Source organism: Lepisosteus oculatus, chromosome 13 (genome assembly GCF_040954835.1).
Source record: "Lepisosteus oculatus isolate fLepOcu1 chromosome 13, fLepOcu1.hap2, whole genome shotgun sequence".
Taxonomy (NCBI): domain Eukaryota; kingdom Metazoa; phylum Chordata; class Actinopteri; order Semionotiformes; family Lepisosteidae; genus Lepisosteus; species Lepisosteus oculatus.
Window position 1 is genome coordinate 33902749 of NC_090708.1, and position 17272 is coordinate 33920020.

A 17272-nucleotide genomic window follows, 5' to 3' on the forward strand; every position below is an offset into this window, starting at 1 on the left:
AGTTGCAAGGGATTATTAATGTGGAGTCGCATTAAGACATTTGAGTATCCACTGCTGGCAGTCTGTTATTCAGAATTTATTGACCGAGCACTGTGACAGTTTACAGTCCTTCACTTTGAAAATAGTGAAATATTAGTACTGAAATGAAGAAAGCAAAAGTAATTTAACATAAATTTACAGCTTCTGCTGTGATTTCATTTGGTCTCCACTTAAAATAGTTTTGTCTTTCATTGTGATGACTTATCCTTGGAATACTGTAAGTCCTACTGTATATCTCATGACCTGGTCATGAGATATACATGACCAGGTCATGTATATTTTTTTTTCATGGTTTCTCATGACCAGGTCATGAAAAAAGTTGTTTTTTTCTGAGTAATTTGTATTTTATGGATCATTCTCTCACAGTAATGTGGCTGTGTATTTAAAAGAGCCTCTTTATTTTGTTACATTGTAATTGTACTGATATATCGTCTTATGTTAGGATTCTTTGCTGAATCCTACACACAAAATAGTACTTACCAGTAGGGCTGGGCGATACGACCTCAAATCAATATCGTGATCATTTCCCACATTTACCTCAATAACGATAAATCAACAATATTTTTTTTTGAAACCCTTGAAATTATATGATTACATGATATGATGAAAGATCATGTTTTAAATATGCGAAACTATTAAACCTAGTTAATGTCAGGCACCACAGTTTGAGAAAAATATTTTCTTGAGGGCACAACGTATCTCTTGTCAAGGGCTTGAATGTGTCTTTTGAAACCACTATGCTCCATTGTAGCTATGGGAACCATTTCCTTCGCTATGTAGTATGTTATGGCGTTAGTTGTCTCATTACATCTGCGTAAGTGTTTTGCATGTTGAGTAGCATTAGTAAATGTTTGTGTTAGCGACAGCTTGGGGGAATCACTTCAGCCATGAGTGCATTTGTCAGTCTCTCTCTTTTTTTTGGCCATACACTCTACATATTCCACGACGTGGTTGTGAAACAAGTTGCTTATGTTACTTTAGGGCGCAGAAATGGTTTTCCGACAGAGTTTAAATCTGACTTCTCTTTGTTTAGTATCTGGTTTGCTGAAGCCAAAATATGACCAAATGATCGACACTGCATCTTTTTTAGATACCAGCTCGTCTTCATTTGTACTTGAGTCATCACTGCCTGACTGTGGTCCAGCATAAGCGCTTGTGTTGTCTCATACCCGGCACGCTTCTTTGTGTTTTGAATGAAGAACGAAGCTTGGACGAGGCAGAAGCATGTGGCTGGGTATGATGACTGGGTGTGTAGTTTTAAGTGGATCGCTCATGAAAACACACAGTGGGGAAAGCTTTTACCGAACATAATGACGTAAGCAAAATAAGGTTTGTGAGAGATTCTTAACATCAGTATCAATCAATTTTTGATATATCGCCCAGCCCTGCTTACCAAACAAGAATTGGTTGTCCAGTTTCACACAAAAGAATGTAATCCAGAACAGAGGCCCAAATATAGCAAAAGTACTGCAGGTAGAATGAGCTACATAATTTTCTTGCTGTATATTGTATTTGCTTTCAGGGAATGGGGTGTACATTTATTCTTCATTTTATGATCTTCTATGTCTTCTATAAATCTTACATTGATTGAAAAGGTATTTTAGTGAGAGTCATGTAGAAACTTTTAATCTTTAATTACATCTTTAAAGAACATTGAACTCAGTCCTGTATCTAATGGCCTTGCTAGACGCGTATATTGTGTATCATTCTCCTTCTGTATTGCTGCTGGTTTCTAACATAACATGCAATACCAAATGTTTTGAGATCACCAAGAATAAAAGGCTTGATAATGACATTGCAGTGGAATGCAAATGAGATCAAGAATAGTTCATCTGACTAAATGAAAAAATAAACTATGGTGTGCTGAATTAATTTATTCTGCCTAAAGTTATTATGCTGTTCTTATGTCAATTTTATATCTATATCTTTTTTATTTGTGATTTAAGTTTTGCTACAGAAGTGAATGGAATGTGAGTCTGCCAGTTAGAACTGACTTAGTGAAGCAGAGTATCTTATGCAATTACAGTATATGCAAATAATCTATATCATATGTTCTAATATAGTTCATCTGAAGATACTAATTGCACTAGTAAAAGGAGTGACTTAACATTCAATTATGTAGTGAATATTTCTTTGTGTAGATTGAAAAAAAGTAATTAAATTATAACTAATTTTACTTCGTGATTTTATTCAGGTCAAATTACCGGATGTGGAGTTCTTTGTCAATCTTGGGGACTGGCCTTTAGAGAAGAGGAAACCAACAGAGAAGATTCATCCGATCTTCTCGTGGTGTGGTTCCAATGATACTAGAGATATTGTCATGCCAACATATGACTTAACAGAGTCTGCCTTGGAGACTATGGGCCGGTAAAGGTTATCTCCATATTTTGGGGACTATTTTATAAGTAAAGGCCCAGTTCTCGGTTTTTAAAGTACAATTTTGGCTGCTAATACTGAATGTCTATTGACACTCCTTTTAGGACAGACTCTCTCTGTATCCTGCACTGTTAAGAAAATTTGGGCCATTCTAAGTTTTTTTTTTACTTTGAATGATGCACATTTGAAAGGTAGAAGAGGTGCTTTAGACACATTAATTGTAGAAAATGTTTTAATCAAAGTCCTCATTGCAGTGCAAGATAATCTAAAAGAAAAGTTTGGAGAGACAGTCTTTTGTACATATACACATCAAAATTGTACCTCGGGGCATAAACAATGGCAAATTAAAAGGTTCTTCAAATTCGAGAATTTGTATGCAAATAGAAAATAGGAAACCTGTGAGAGAAGGTTCAGAATAAGAACATTTATATTTTGAGAGATGAATATAATTTCATTAATTGATTTGTAAGTTATATTAAGACAAGATATATAATATTAGAAAGGGTCGATTCTTCAATTAAATTATCTTTATTTCACATCTAAACACTAAATAAATGTTTACTTCTTGGATCTATAGTGATGCATCACATTTGTGTTACTGTTTGTGTACATCGGGAACTCTTTCCTTGTCCAGGGTGAGTCTGGATATTATGTCGGTCCAAGCCAACACAGGCCCTGCTTGGGAAGACAAGAACAAAACAGCCTTCTGGAGGGGGAGAGACAGTCGAAAAGAGAGGCTGGAGCTTGTCAAACTGGGACGCAAACATCCAACTCTCATTGATGCTGCTTTTACAAACTTTTTCTTCTTCACCCACAACGAGAGTCTCTATGGCCCCCTGGTGAAACACGTTTCCTTTTTTGACTTCTTTAAGGTAGGTAATCATGTCTCATCTTGTTTGTCCCTGTTTCAATGTGACAGATTTTACATTAAGCCAGTCATCTTTTGAAACTGAAAGCTCTGCAGCAAAACCAATAAACTGCACTTTTACTTGTTGAAGTGGCACTTTAAATGAGGAGAACAGCTGCCATGTATTTACAGGAGCAATAACTTGAAAAAAAAAGTTCCCCAGTACAGAGCAAACCCATCATAATGAAGGTCAGGTTCATAAGAGATATTACCTGAATTGAGTTGTAATGACATTTATATTTTTGTTCCTTATGGTTTACAATGCTCACAAGCCATGTTAATAGACCCTATGCAGCAGAATTTATATTCGAAGAGTTTTGATTTTTTCAATTAAATTCTACATTTTTAGAATAAATGCTAGAAACAACATGCAGTGCAATCAGGGGAGGTATATAGCAGGTGCCAATATTAGTTTAAACAAAAAGGAATTTTACTTTACATTTATGTATCGAAATGCATTCAACATAAACTACAACATATGGCACTTGTAAAGCCCCTGCACAAATGGTCAGAAAACCTCTCAGTGTAAAAATAACTAATATATTTTTATTGCATTACTCATAAATGTAATGCTTTACATTTTAATTTAGTCAAAGCGGCATAGGCTTCTTTGGGAAATGGAGAGGGTGAGGAGATTGAAAACTCACATTTTCTAAAAATATGTAATTTGTATTATATTATATTGTTTATTTGAAAACATGAATGTTTTAAATTGCTTAAAAAACCCTTTAGACTAAGAAGTGAGTTTGTTGCTAAAATATGGTGTGTCCTGAAAAAACATGTGTGTCCAAATGGGAGAAAGCCTCTTTATAACACTTTGTAATTTGTAACACCAGTTTATTCATGACGTAAAGTGCATTAAATTTATCCAGGTACTAATTTTAACTGTTTTTGCATGTACAATACAACATAAAGTACCTTTTTAAAAAGGTATCTGCAAACAATTCTTAATTTTCATGAACAGTGGATTTACTTCCACTTACTGCATAGAGAAATCCACTAAATGCTTCTTCTGAAAGTGTTATAGCTATTCTTAAAGCTACATTTTGGATCAGCTCCAAAATGTATTAAAATTTTCTACAAAGCAGGATTTTGAATAACAGGATACTACATTTTTATATATTCAGCCATTTCTTTCTTATCAAATGAGAGCATTAATGTTAACTTAACATATCAATTCAACTTTGTAATCAGTGTATTACATTTGAATTTGCCACATAAGTCATTGATCACATTAGGTCAAAAGGATATTTCAGTTGCTACCAGAGAAACTGGATCGTCAAAATGATATTCCAGCATGAAGTTTGCTTGTCAGAGGTCGAGACCTACAGGTCGGAGCACGTGTTTGATGGTATTCTTCAGAGACCTCTGGTTGGAATGTGAGCCAAGATTCTAAAAGGGGTGAGGCACTCTAAATGGAAAGAACAGCTGCCCTGTTTTTACAGGAGCAATATCTGTTTGTCTTGGGTTTGGGTAGGTTCAGTGTCATCCAGGATTTCTGTGATCCATCAGACTGACTGGAAGCAAACAGCATTACCAATATGAATTGCTTCAGTTGTCTGCAGTTTGCATTTGGTGCTTCTACTGTAAGAAGACGGTTCTTCTTCACATGTATCCGAGAACACGTACATGTTCTTTTCTAACTTATGCTGATTCAAAGGTTGATGTAGAGAATGTAGTTTATTAACAAATTTGGGCCAATAATAAAACTGGTTTTCCTAGGACTTTAACCGATATACCAAGATGTTAGTGGCTGTGAAATTAAAATATTTATACAGTCTCACTTTAAATGCAAGTGCAACTTCTTTTTAAATCAAACAACACACTTTTATAGTTACATGAGGGTAAAGGTAAATTAAAAATATATGTACTGTTGAAAGGCAATGTTAAGCAGTATATGTATCTTTCTTCCTTGATCTTTTTTATTATTTGAATAGGGGTTTGACACTTTTACCTAAGCATAGTCATAAGAACTGTGAAATGTGATCAACAGTGACAAATAAAATGTGGTAAATATGTCATGGTATTAGCACGCATTAAGCTGAACCTAAAGTGTAAACTTGAAAAGTAAAAGCTTTGTATTTTTGTATGGTTATTGACCTGCATGGATAAATTTAGTTTTATGAGCATTACACTTGAGAAAGTAATAAAATGAGGGTCATTTCTCCTGGTAATAAAATGTTTTGCGTGTAATTTCTCATTTCTACAATGAAAATCTGACCTTGCTAAGATAACGCTCACATAAAATTATAAGTGTAGCTGTAAATCAGTTCATTAGATTTGTGCTTATCTATGTGATAATCTGTGTAATCTTAAATAAATTATTTGGTTTAGTAGACATTCTCATATTTTTATGACAATATTTTTTTTCTAATTTTGTAGACATAGTAGACATTCTCATATTTTTAGTTATTCTAGGAGCTATTATTGATTTTTTAATTAAAGTAATAAACCACTTGTACTGAGTATATAGAGCCTTGCAATTACTTAAAGATTATTTTTTAAAAAGTATTAATCTTTTCTTTTCTGGAAATTTACTGGAAGTTACTTAACCCTTAGAACTCTTCGGTTTCAGCATTCAGGTTTAGAATAAAATAAAGTTTACAAATCTGCATACATCTTGTTATTTCACATAATGAAACACCATGGGAAGTGTCTGAATTCTTTTGTAAGGCACTGTATGTGTAGTCACTCCAAATAGCATATCACCCTGGAACTCACAACTGGCAGCCCACTGAAGCTAAGCAGGTGTGAGCCTGGTCAGTACCTGGATGGGAGACCTCCTGGGAAAAACTAAGGTTGCTGCTGGAAGAGGTGTTAGTGGTGTTAGCTCACCCTGCGGTCTATGTGGGTCATAATGCCTCAGTATAGTGACGGGGACACTATACTGTAAATAGGCGCCGTCCTTCGAATGAGATGTAAAACCGAGGTCCTGACTCTTTGTGGTCATTAAAAATCCAAGGGCGTTTCTCGAAAAGAGTAGGTGTTACCCTGGTGTCCTGGCCAAATTTCCCATTGGCTCTTACCTGTTATGGCGTCCTAATAATCCCCCTCTATGAATTGGCTTCATTACTCTGCTCTCCTCCCCACTAATAGCTGATGTGTGGTAAGTGTCTGCACTATGGCTGCCGTCGCATCATCCAGGTGGATGCTGCATATTGGTGGTGGAGGAGGGCTTAGAGTGGAGTTTCCAGAAAAGCGTTATATAAGTGTAAGCAATATTAGTTATATGTTTCTGAACCAGAACATACCATGTGGGTGGAAGGTTTTATTCTCATATTCCACCAATATGTGGGAATGTGGGCCCAACCTATCTACTATTTGAGATTGTTTTAATGTATACCTTTTAATGTTGAAACATACAAACAGATTATGTATGATTTCTGACAATTTAATAAAATATTCAATATAGAAGTTAAATAGAGTTCTACACTTTTTTATAAGCTTGCTTTTTAATTTTTTTTTACAAACATGATTTTCTGTGTGCTTGAAGTGCGGGTATGTGCGTCCAATATAAATCTACGCAACTGGATAAATTCCACATAAGGAATTTGATTAAACTCAGCTTATACAATTTTGTAGTGGGAAGCTTACAATTCTTTGATTTTCAAATAGTAAATCTTAAATTACAAGCATTTATTAAATACTTTGACCTCATGGGGTTCATAAATTAATTTTTTCTATTAAAAACTGAAATAATGATTAAGGTTTTTATGCTGTTTTTTGCAGTACAAATATCAAATAAACATTGATGGCACAGTTGCAGCATACCGACTGCCTTATCTGCTTGCGGGAAACAGTGTTGTGCTGAAACAAGACTCTATCTACTATGAACACTTCTACAATGATCTGAAACCATGGAAGCACTACATTCCTTTTAAGAGTGACCTTAGTGACCTTCTAAAAAAAATTAAGTGGGCAAAAGATCATGATGAAGAGGTATGTTGATGAGGTTTGTCATTTGTTTTTGTCATTGTTGTAGAATATTAGTTCTTTTATGTTAACCATACAGATGCAGCCATTCAAAATGGGTGAGGTATTTCGCGGCATACCCCGGTGGGCGTGTTGCGGTATCACGCAGTGTCACGTGGTTAATCGCGCGTCATTTGACGCTCTGCCGGAAACTATCCGGCGTCGCCTTGTAAAACCGCCAGGGGGAGCTTAACCTCTCATGTACAGCATTTGAGCCTTTAATTTTGAACTGTGTATTACAGCATGTTAATCATCAGTCATTAAAATGTTGGTATATTTTATGAAAGCAAGATTGCTCAGTTGGACAAAAGTACACAACCTACCTTTATCAGAAATATTTATGCATCAAAGCCTTTACTGAAGATATTACTAATAGTATTAATAATGGATGACTTTGGACAAGCTGTATACTCAAAGTATAATTTCTTTAGCACATTTGTACAAGCACTTGGAATCTGTCCAAGCCATACTTTGTCAGGCATTTTGTTTTACTTCAACGGGCATAAAAACTTCCTTGCTTTGAACAGGGCGTTTCATAATTTCTAACTATGAAAGTGATTTAAAATGCGACACTTATCATTCAACTAGAGCTTAAAATATCACAAGGATCCTCAAGAGCACAGCAAAGAGTGTATTAAAAGACACTTGTATTTATCAACGCTTTCTTTTCCGTATACCAGATTTTATGGAACCACTTCAGAGGGGTGTCAGCCAGTCAGATTCCAGGAATCGGCACTTTAAAGGAAAAATACACACCGGTATTCCATTTATCCTTAACGATTTTAAGCATCGAAGTATTTAACTAGCATGTGAAACAGCGTGTGAAAAAGTGGTAGTTTTAAGCTTTTCTGCTAATATAATATGGAATCGTGTATCTAAAGAATTTAATAACGGTATGATTATATTCGTGTTCTGCGACAGGGCTGTGTAGGGCTGTTTCGCCTGCCTGTTCATGCGAGCTGTCTTGTAGCCTACTGGTCTACGTGTGTGACTTACAACTGGCAGGTTGTGTGTTCGAATCCAGCTGGTGCTGCACTTTTCTTTTAACAAACATTTCTTCGAAAAAATAGAATAGCGATATTATGGACAATCAATTGACTTTTATATTTCAAAATATCGCAACATGATCGAGTCATTCTAAGTCATTTTTGATAACAATGAATAGTCACCTTCTTCCCTTTAAAAGCTAGCAAGACAGGTTTCGATTCACATTAGCTGGCAAGCCTTGTTAAAAAAACTAATGATAATGTAACATTCATGAACAAAGTTATACTGAGATTTCCTTAGATACGCGATTAAAAAATAAATAAATCAAAATTTGAATCTCCTGCGGAATACTTTCAATAAGAATCGACGGTTTTACAGTATATATCGCCTTTAAATGTGGCTTCTCAAAACGCTTTACGGGATAAAAACAACCAGAACAGCAGCAACAACAATATTGTATTTCATTGCACTTTAAAAACCAAGTAATAACTTAACTATACAGTACGTGCAAACGTTTCGTATGTTGCTGTCGTGAATGCCTGCGTACCCATAAGTATCTTATTTGCCTTGAGTCCTGTCTACAGTACATCTGTCCCCCTACACCCCTCTCTCCCTCAATTCAATTCAATTCAAGGTGTTTTATTTGCATGACAGATGGGTACAATTCTTGTTGGGAATGTGTACTTTGATATTTACACCCGGCGAAAGTTTCGGCTTTGTGTAAGGATGGTGAGAAAGCTGTGCTCAATGTATTTAAGGGACTTAAAAGTAAAAGGAGATGCTTCATATTGCTTGACTAATTTTAAAAACTAAGTTATAAATGCAGACGCTCCCTCGGTGCGCTGCTCTGGTATGCCGGCTCTTACACAGTGCCTGTCAGCAGTAAACGTTACAATATACATACCCAACACTGCTTGTACCCATCTGTCATGCAAATAAAACACCTTGAATTGAATTGAATTCACACGCGTTGCAGTATGCTCCTATTCTTTTTATGCTCAGCTACTAAGATTTCCCTTCAGTGGTAAAATTAGATATGAATATTCAATACTTAAACGGGCACAGTTAAGACATTAAATATACATATACATACTGTATACAGTACAGTTTGCATACGGTAATATGTTTATGTTCCTAAATAAATCTCTTTTATGAGCATGTGAAAGGCATGGTGAATCACTGTACTTTGCATGATTGGAAACAAATGCATGATTGCGAAATGCTGTGGTGTTACTTTTACAAAGACGGTGAATGAAAAAAAGAATGTTGACCAGGGCAATACTTTGAGTTTACACTTACAGCTTGTCCAAGGTCATTCATTATTAATACTATTAGTAATATGAAGACAGTACGTACAGTTATAATTCAAACGGAATTAAAAACTACACATCCCAGTTACCACGGTGGTGCTTGTGATCATTGCGTTTAACCAACGAAACAGGGCGAAAAATCAGTCACATGACTTTGGGGCAGAGTTTCGAAAGCTTAACCTATCAGCAACAAAGCGAAATTTACACGATAGGCTACCTCAAACTGTCAGTTACACGACTTTTAAGTCCCTTAAATACATTGAGCACAGCTTTCTCACCACTTAAGATTGCTTTTGATACCATCCTTACAAGGGAAACACACTCCATAGGAATCAGCGCTTTTATACAGTATATCGCCTTTAAACACATATATTTAAACACGCGTTTACGATTTAAATCAAAACGCGATTCAAATCAATATAAATGTATATTTTGTAACGCATAGGTGACTATTCATTGTTATTAAAAAGACTTAAATTCGATCATGTCGTGATATTTAGAAATATACATTTGTTTGGTGCGAGTGAGGTTTTATTTAATCTCTGACCAAGGGAAACGTTTCATTTTTTCAAAGAAATGTTTGTTAAAAAATAAAGTCATAGTTCCATGGGATTCAATCACAGACCATGTGACATGGGAGTCAGGAAACTAACACACAGCGCCACCGGATTTAATAACGCAATAAAAACGCTATAAAATAATGTGACTAGGCACAGAAAAAGTTTACAGCACAGTACAATAATAAATGCTGACCATGACTTTAGAAGCATAAATTACCTTACACTCAATTTAAACACCTCTAAGCTGGTTCATACAGAAAATGTAGAAATGCATTAGCCTGATTATGATTAAAAAACACATAATTAAACACGTGTTTGCGATTTAAATCAGAACACGATTTAAATCAATATAAATGTTTATAGTGTAACGCATACTGTCCAGCCTCCATTTCTCTATAAATGCACACACACACACACAATAGAAGCAGGAACCGCTGTCAGTAAGGAAGAAGGTGACTATTCATTGTTATCAAAAATGACTTAGAATCGATCATGTTGCGATATTTTGAAATATAAAAGTCAATTGATTGTCCATAATATCGCTATTCTATTTTTTTGAAGAAATGTTTGTTAAAAGAAAAGTCCAGCACCAGCTGGATTCGAACACACAACCTGTGCGTTGTTAGTCACGCACCTAGACCAGTAGGCTACAAGACAACTCGCATTCACAGGGAGGCGAAACAGCCCTACACAGCCCTGTCGCAGTACACGAATATAATCATACCGTTAATAAAAACTTTAGATACGCGATTCCATATTATATTCCCTTTTAATCAAATTCTAAAAGTATGCTTGTTGACTCCGGTATCACGTTAGTTAAAGACTTCGAAGCTTAAAATGTTTAGGGAGAAATGGAATACTGGTGTGTATTTTTTTCTTTAAAGTACCAAGACCAGCTATATACTGTATGTTCCAAAATTAATATCGTTTATGGCCTTCACACACGTTACTGTATGCTCCTATTCTTTTTATGCTCAGCTACCAAGATTTTCCTTCAGTGGTAAAATTCAATATCTACAACGGGCACAGTAAAGACGTTTACAGTAAGTCTTTCTACGACAGACCAACGGACCACGAGTGCCCCTGTCGGTCAACCAATCACGAACTGCGTCATAATGCGTCATGATACGCGATACCGCAGCCAATTACCTGCGGTACGTGTCTGTACCGCGCACTTTGAATGGCTGCATCTGTAGGTAATCATTTTACAGAAAGGAATGGCAATCTCATATTTTTGGACATACAGATGCAGCCACTCATAACTCAGAATTGCTGCATTAAAGTGGTTGCAACATACCACAGTGCATTTCAAGTGTGTGATTCACTGGCCAAAGATGATCAATGGGTGGCACTTCTAGTCTGTTTGATGTTAGTAAATAAATAATGCTTCATTCGATCTGTTTTCCTTACTGTATTTCTTTAAATCCAAATTAAATGGAATATTAATATGAAATTATGTAACTAAATATATACTTTGGTAGCTGAAAATAAAAATCAAAGTATATTAACGTCTCTTAAAGTCATTAAAAATATTCATTCATTAATATATTATACATGTTGTATACACAGTGGATATAAAAAATATTCACCCCCTTGGATTTTTTTTACATTTTATTGTGTTACAAAATGGAATCAAATTGTAGTTTTTGCTATTGACTGACAGGAAACAATTTTGTTGACATTGTCAAAACAATGTCAAAGTGAAAACAAAATTCTACAGATCCTCCTAAATTTTAAATGGAAGTATTCACCTCCTTTCAAACAATATGTGGTAGAGGCACCTTTGGCGGAAATTACAGCCATACAGTATAATTAATAATAATAATTGCTTACACTTATATAGCGCTTTTCTGGACACTCCCCTCAAAGCGCTTTAAAGGTAATGGGGACTCCCTGCCTCCACCACCATTGTGCAGCATCCACCTGGATGATCCACAGTAGGTCTTCTTCAATAAGTTTTTACCAGATTCTCACATTTGGACTCTGTGATTTTTGCCCCTTCTTGTTTGCAAACTTGTTCAAAATGTCTCAGGTTAGCCGCACACCTTTTTTCAAGTTCAAGTTCAAGTTTCAAGTTTATTGTTATTACACTCATATACATGGTATATGGTATAACGGAATGCTATTTAGCTAGCTCTTGGGCATAAGTAGTACAAAGAGAAAAAAAAACAACAACAACAATACAATTGTGTAGCAAAAGAAAGACAGAGACAACAGGCAGTGTGCAAAACAACAAAAAGGTAACAGGTTATGTGCAAAAATATGCATCAGCAGAATAAAATAAAGGGATAGAAATTATGGGGAGTGAGCTTTTGACATGTATGGTAGAGGTAGATTTTCAATGTGTGTTTGGGTTTTTGGTAAGAAAGAAAGGAAGAAGGCACTGTGAGGTTCAGATCATAGGTGAGAGGTGAGGTGAGAGTGAGGGAGGCTGGGAATTTAACAGTTTGATAGTGCAGGGGTAAAAACTGTCTTTGAGTCTGGTAGTCCAGGCCTGAATGCTCCGGTACCGTTTTCCAGATGGTAGCAGATCATAAAGTCTGTAGCTGGGGTGTGTGGGGTCTTTGATTATGCTTAGAGCTTTCCTCAAGCACCGTCTGTCATAAATGTCCTTGATAGATGGGAGGGTAACCCCAGTGATGGACTGGGCAGTTTTCACCACCCGCTGTAGGGCTTTGCGGTCAGCAGCACTGCAGTTGCCATACCACACTGTGATGCAGCCTATCAGTGTGCTTTCTGTAGTGCATCTGTAAAAGTTAGTGAGGATCTTGGGACATATCTTAGCCTTCTTCAACCGTCTTAGGAAGTACAGGAACTGTTGCGCTTTCTTGATCAGACAGGTGGTGTTGAGAGACCATGTGAGGTCCTCAGTGATATGGACACCAAGGAATTTAAAGTTACTGACCCTTTCCACTTCAGTCCCGTTGATGTGGATAGGGGCATGTCCGGTTTGCAGTTTCCTGAAATCAATGATCAGCTCCTTGGTTTTGCTTACATTGAGGGTGAGGTTGTTGTCATCACACCATGTTGTAAGGAGATTGACCTCCTCCCTGTAGGCCCTCTCATCATTGTCTGTGATCAGACCTACAACTGTGGTGTCATCGGCAAACTTGATGATGGAGTTGGTGTTGTGTTTGGCCTTACAGTCGTGGGTATAGAGGGAGTAGAGCTGTGGACTAAGCACACACCCCTGGGGGACCCCAGTGTTCAGAGTTAGTGTGCTGAAGGTGTGGTTTCCAAGCCTGACAGCCTGAGGTCTGCCTGTCAGAAAGTCCCGAATCCAGTTGCAGAGGGTGGTGTTGATTTATTGCCTGATTTGAATGCTGCATCCCTTGATTTGATTAGGGTCCGAACCTCACTGTTCATCCATGGTTTCTGGTTAGGAAAGGTTCTTATTTCTTTTGTGAGTGTGACATCGTCAGCACATTTCCTGATGTAGCTAGTGACTGATGATGCATATTCCTGTATGTCGGTGTATGATCCCTGTGTGGCTGCCTCTTTAAACACATTCCAGTCAGTGCATTCAAAACAGTCCTGCAGGACCGATTCAGCTCCTTCAGGCCACACTTTCACTGTCCGGAGCGCTGATTTCACGTGCCTGTGCAGCTGTCTGTATGCCGGGAGGAGAGGAAGAGTGATGTGGTCTGAGTTTCCACAGTAGGCGAGGGGTACTACCGTTCTGAATCTTGGTGTAAACATGGTCCAGAGTGTTTTCTCCTCTCGTTGGGAAGGAGACATGCTGATGGTATTTTGGGAAAACGGATTTGAGATTTGTTTGATTGAAGTCACCTGCTATGATAAAGGTTGCGTTGGGATGTACGGATTCCTGTTTGTTTATTGCAGTTTGCAGTACCTCTAGCGCCTCTTTGCCATTAGCATCAGGGGGGATGTAGACGGCGGTGATAATAACAGTTGTAAATTCCCTCGGCAGATAGAAGGGGCGGCACTTGATCATTAAAAATTCCAGAGCAGGTGAGCAGTGTTTCGTGATGGTAGATACATTGTTGCACCACACGTTGTTAATAAAAATGCACACGCCCCCACCCTTGGTTTTACCGGATTCTGTAGTTCTGTCCACGCGGAAGGCAGAAAATCCGTCTGGGTGTATTGCCGTGTCCGTAATACTGTCTGTTAGCCATGTTTCAGTAAATATAAAAGCGCAGCATTCTTTAATTTTTTGTTGTGTGGAGAGTATCAGTCTGAGATCATCGAGTTTGTTGTCGAGGAATCGGACATTGGCGAGTAAAATGGTTGGTAAAGGATGTTTGTTCTGTTCGGTCTTTAGTCTTGTTTGTAGCCCAGCTCGCTTACCGCGTTTCCGTTTTCGTTCACATCGTTTGCGACACTTCCTGGCTTGGTGACCTTGTTCAGGTGATATCGTGGGTTCCAGGCCTTGTCGGAGACGTCCGTGTGAGCTGATGCAGTCCAGATCTTCCAAACTAAGTGATAGTCCTGCGGATCTTGTTCCAATGTCTAAAAGTGTTTGTGGATCATAAGTTATGTACGTGAACATTGTGGAGAGAGAAACTGAAGACTAAGAACAGTAACAAAAGAAAGAACGAAGAAAAAAAAACAATGATAAAGATCCATTTAAGAGAGCTAGCTGGGCTGCTGCCTGCGTGGGCGGCGCCATTTTAAAAAAAAAATGTAAATTGCCGCACAGCAAACAGAATTTGTTGGTGCAGAAAAAGTGACTGTGACTGTGAATTTTCCTGTTAATGTTGACCTGTGTATTTAAGGTTGTGGTTCTAGACTTACTTATTTACTGTCTTTGACATAAGTTAACACACTATATTATGGTTTTGTCATTTCCTGTTTATAATGTGTATCGTTATTGTGAGGCGTTGCGTAGAGAGACAATTGTATAATATTTGAACTGCCACCTTTCTTGCATCAAGCACAGATTGCGAACGCGGATTCAGTCTGATGAACATTATAAAAACAAAGTCTCGAAACCAGCTGGAAGAGTTATATTTAGACATGCTAATGAGAATTAAATTGTACCAAAACAATGAACAGAATATTAATCTCGACAAGTTGTACATGCGATGGTTGTCATTGAAAGATAGCCAGAAATGATATCTGAACAATATGGTTGTGTACAGCACGAGTTAGATTTAAACTTCTGTTGGTAGGATTGAAGTGAAGACTTCTATAATTTTCAGTGACATACAGTAGTAACTTGATATTTTTTATAGTGATTAGTGAACTGTTAAACTTGACTGTCGAAGTTAAAGATATGCAATGCATGATTTGCATTATAGTTGCAATGTCGTGAATAAAAAAAGTCCATGGTAAAACTGTTTGCATTAGCGTGCACAATACTAAGTACGTAAGTAAGCGGTTTATTGCAATTCACATCAATCAACTGTTGAACAAACATCAAACAGAATATCAGAAAATAAACATTTGTATGTTGTAAATGGAAGTTTCATAAAAGTTTTTCAGGAGGTGCGATTCATGCATAATTTATGACATTACTGAACAGCAAACAATCAGTCAAAAATTCAGATAATGTGGCAAAACAAATAGGCCTTCATGGGTGTCATTAAATAACAAAATGTTGCAATTAAATATGGTCAACTCAATAGGTAGTACTTGAAAACGTCTCTTAAAACTACATATTGTAGGTTCTTCTTTTAGTTTAGGTGGCAAAAGTTTTACAAAATCATCAGCAGCAATACATGTCATTATGCCCCTTGAGCCTTGCTTTTGGTCTTTTCGGTCAATCACTGAGTTCTAACATAGGACCGTTTGAAGCCCTGTTCATCCTGCACTACAGCTTTTTTACGCCACTCCGATTATTAGGTCATCTGCTCAGCAGAAAAAAAAATTAGACAGAACATTGGTGGGAACCGTTGGTGAACAGCAATTTTCAGTTCCTGCCACAGATTGGATTGAAGTCCGTGCTTTGACTGTGCACACTCACAAACATTGACATTTTTGTCTTTTTAAACTACTCCAATGTTGCTTTGGCTATACGTTTTGGGTCATTGTCCTACTGGAAGATTAATCTTGCAGACTGCTGCAGGTTTTCTTCCAGGATTTCTTTGTACTTTGCCGCATCCGTTTTTCCTTCTATCTTCACACCTCTTCTAGGCCCTGATGCAGCGAAGCATCCCCATAGCATGCTACTGCCACCACCATGCTTCATAGTAGGGATAGTGTTCTTAGGATGATGTTCACTGTTAACTGCGCCAAATATAGTGCTTACTGTTGATGCCAAAAGGGTCAATTTTAGCCTCATTTGCGACAGCTTTAAATTCTGTCGCAAATGAAGTCTAGCAGTCATACCCTAAGTTACAGTCCCCAGAACTGGAAGAGGTCCAAAATTGAAGGGGCAGTAGACCAAACAGTTCCTTATCTCAGGGTTGTGAAGCTGGATATAATGTTCCTTGGGAGAATGACCATGGGGTTCTGGTGTTTGTGTGCCAACCATCCCATACAGAAAGGCAGTTTCTGGGGACAAATGTAATCATAGCCAGTTAGGAACCTGGATAAGGAAGTGGGGTTAAGAGTTTAGGAGCAGACTACAAGAGTAGCCACTGGCTTGGCTTGAGGCGAATCAGTGTCAGTCTCCAGCCAAGACCCCTTGTCTGCTGGGGTTTGCCCACTACGTGGTACATAAAGAAGTGGTCATTGGGCCACACCAACAAGTGGGTGTGCCAATTATAGGGCTTTGGCCCAAAGGAGCAGGTAGTCCCACAGGAGTAGGTCAATTCTGAAGCAGGTAGTGTAAGTGAAAGTCCCCGGGCCAGATGCTACGTGAGGATGCAGCAATCCTGAAAGTAACATTTCAGAGATAGCATTGCAATATAAGCAGCAGAAGAGAATGTTGGAAGAGCTGCTTGGATCTTGAGTACACTTCCACCATTCAACATGAAAAACTGCTTATTTACACTAAGCCACCGAATACCACCAGCTGAAGATTGTACAGTACATCTGCATGGAAGTGGCTGAAGCCAGTTGACCGGCAAAAGTCCATAGGCCTCCCCAGTGGTCCTAATACAGAAGAAAGATGGGTCTCTCCATCAATGCATCAACTACTGACAGTTGAATACCATAAGGATTCCTTTCCACTTCTCACATATTGAGGTGGTTCTGGATGCTTTGGATGGAGC

The 17272-nt window shown here is 37.6% G+C and overlaps 1 protein-coding gene across 5 annotated transcripts in view; it reads left to right on the forward strand.

The window, feature by feature from the left end:
• The window catches only part of poglut2 (protein O-glucosyltransferase 2), a 48681-nt gene that overhangs the window by 13042 nt on the left and 18367 nt on the right, over positions 1 to 17272 (forward strand). For 4 of the 5 annotated variants that reach the window (XM_015339014.2, XM_015339015.2, XM_015339011.2 and 1 more), the window contains 3 exons: positions 2234 to 2406; positions 3050 to 3287; positions 7052 to 7261. In XM_015339014.2, coding sequence (XP_015194500.1) covers positions 2234 to 2406; positions 3050 to 3287; positions 7052 to 7261 — 621 coding nt within the window. The remainder of the gene's footprint in view (positions 1 to 2233; positions 2407 to 3049; positions 3288 to 7051; positions 7262 to 17272) is intronic. The other variant, XM_015339017.2, reaches the window with a different exon arrangement.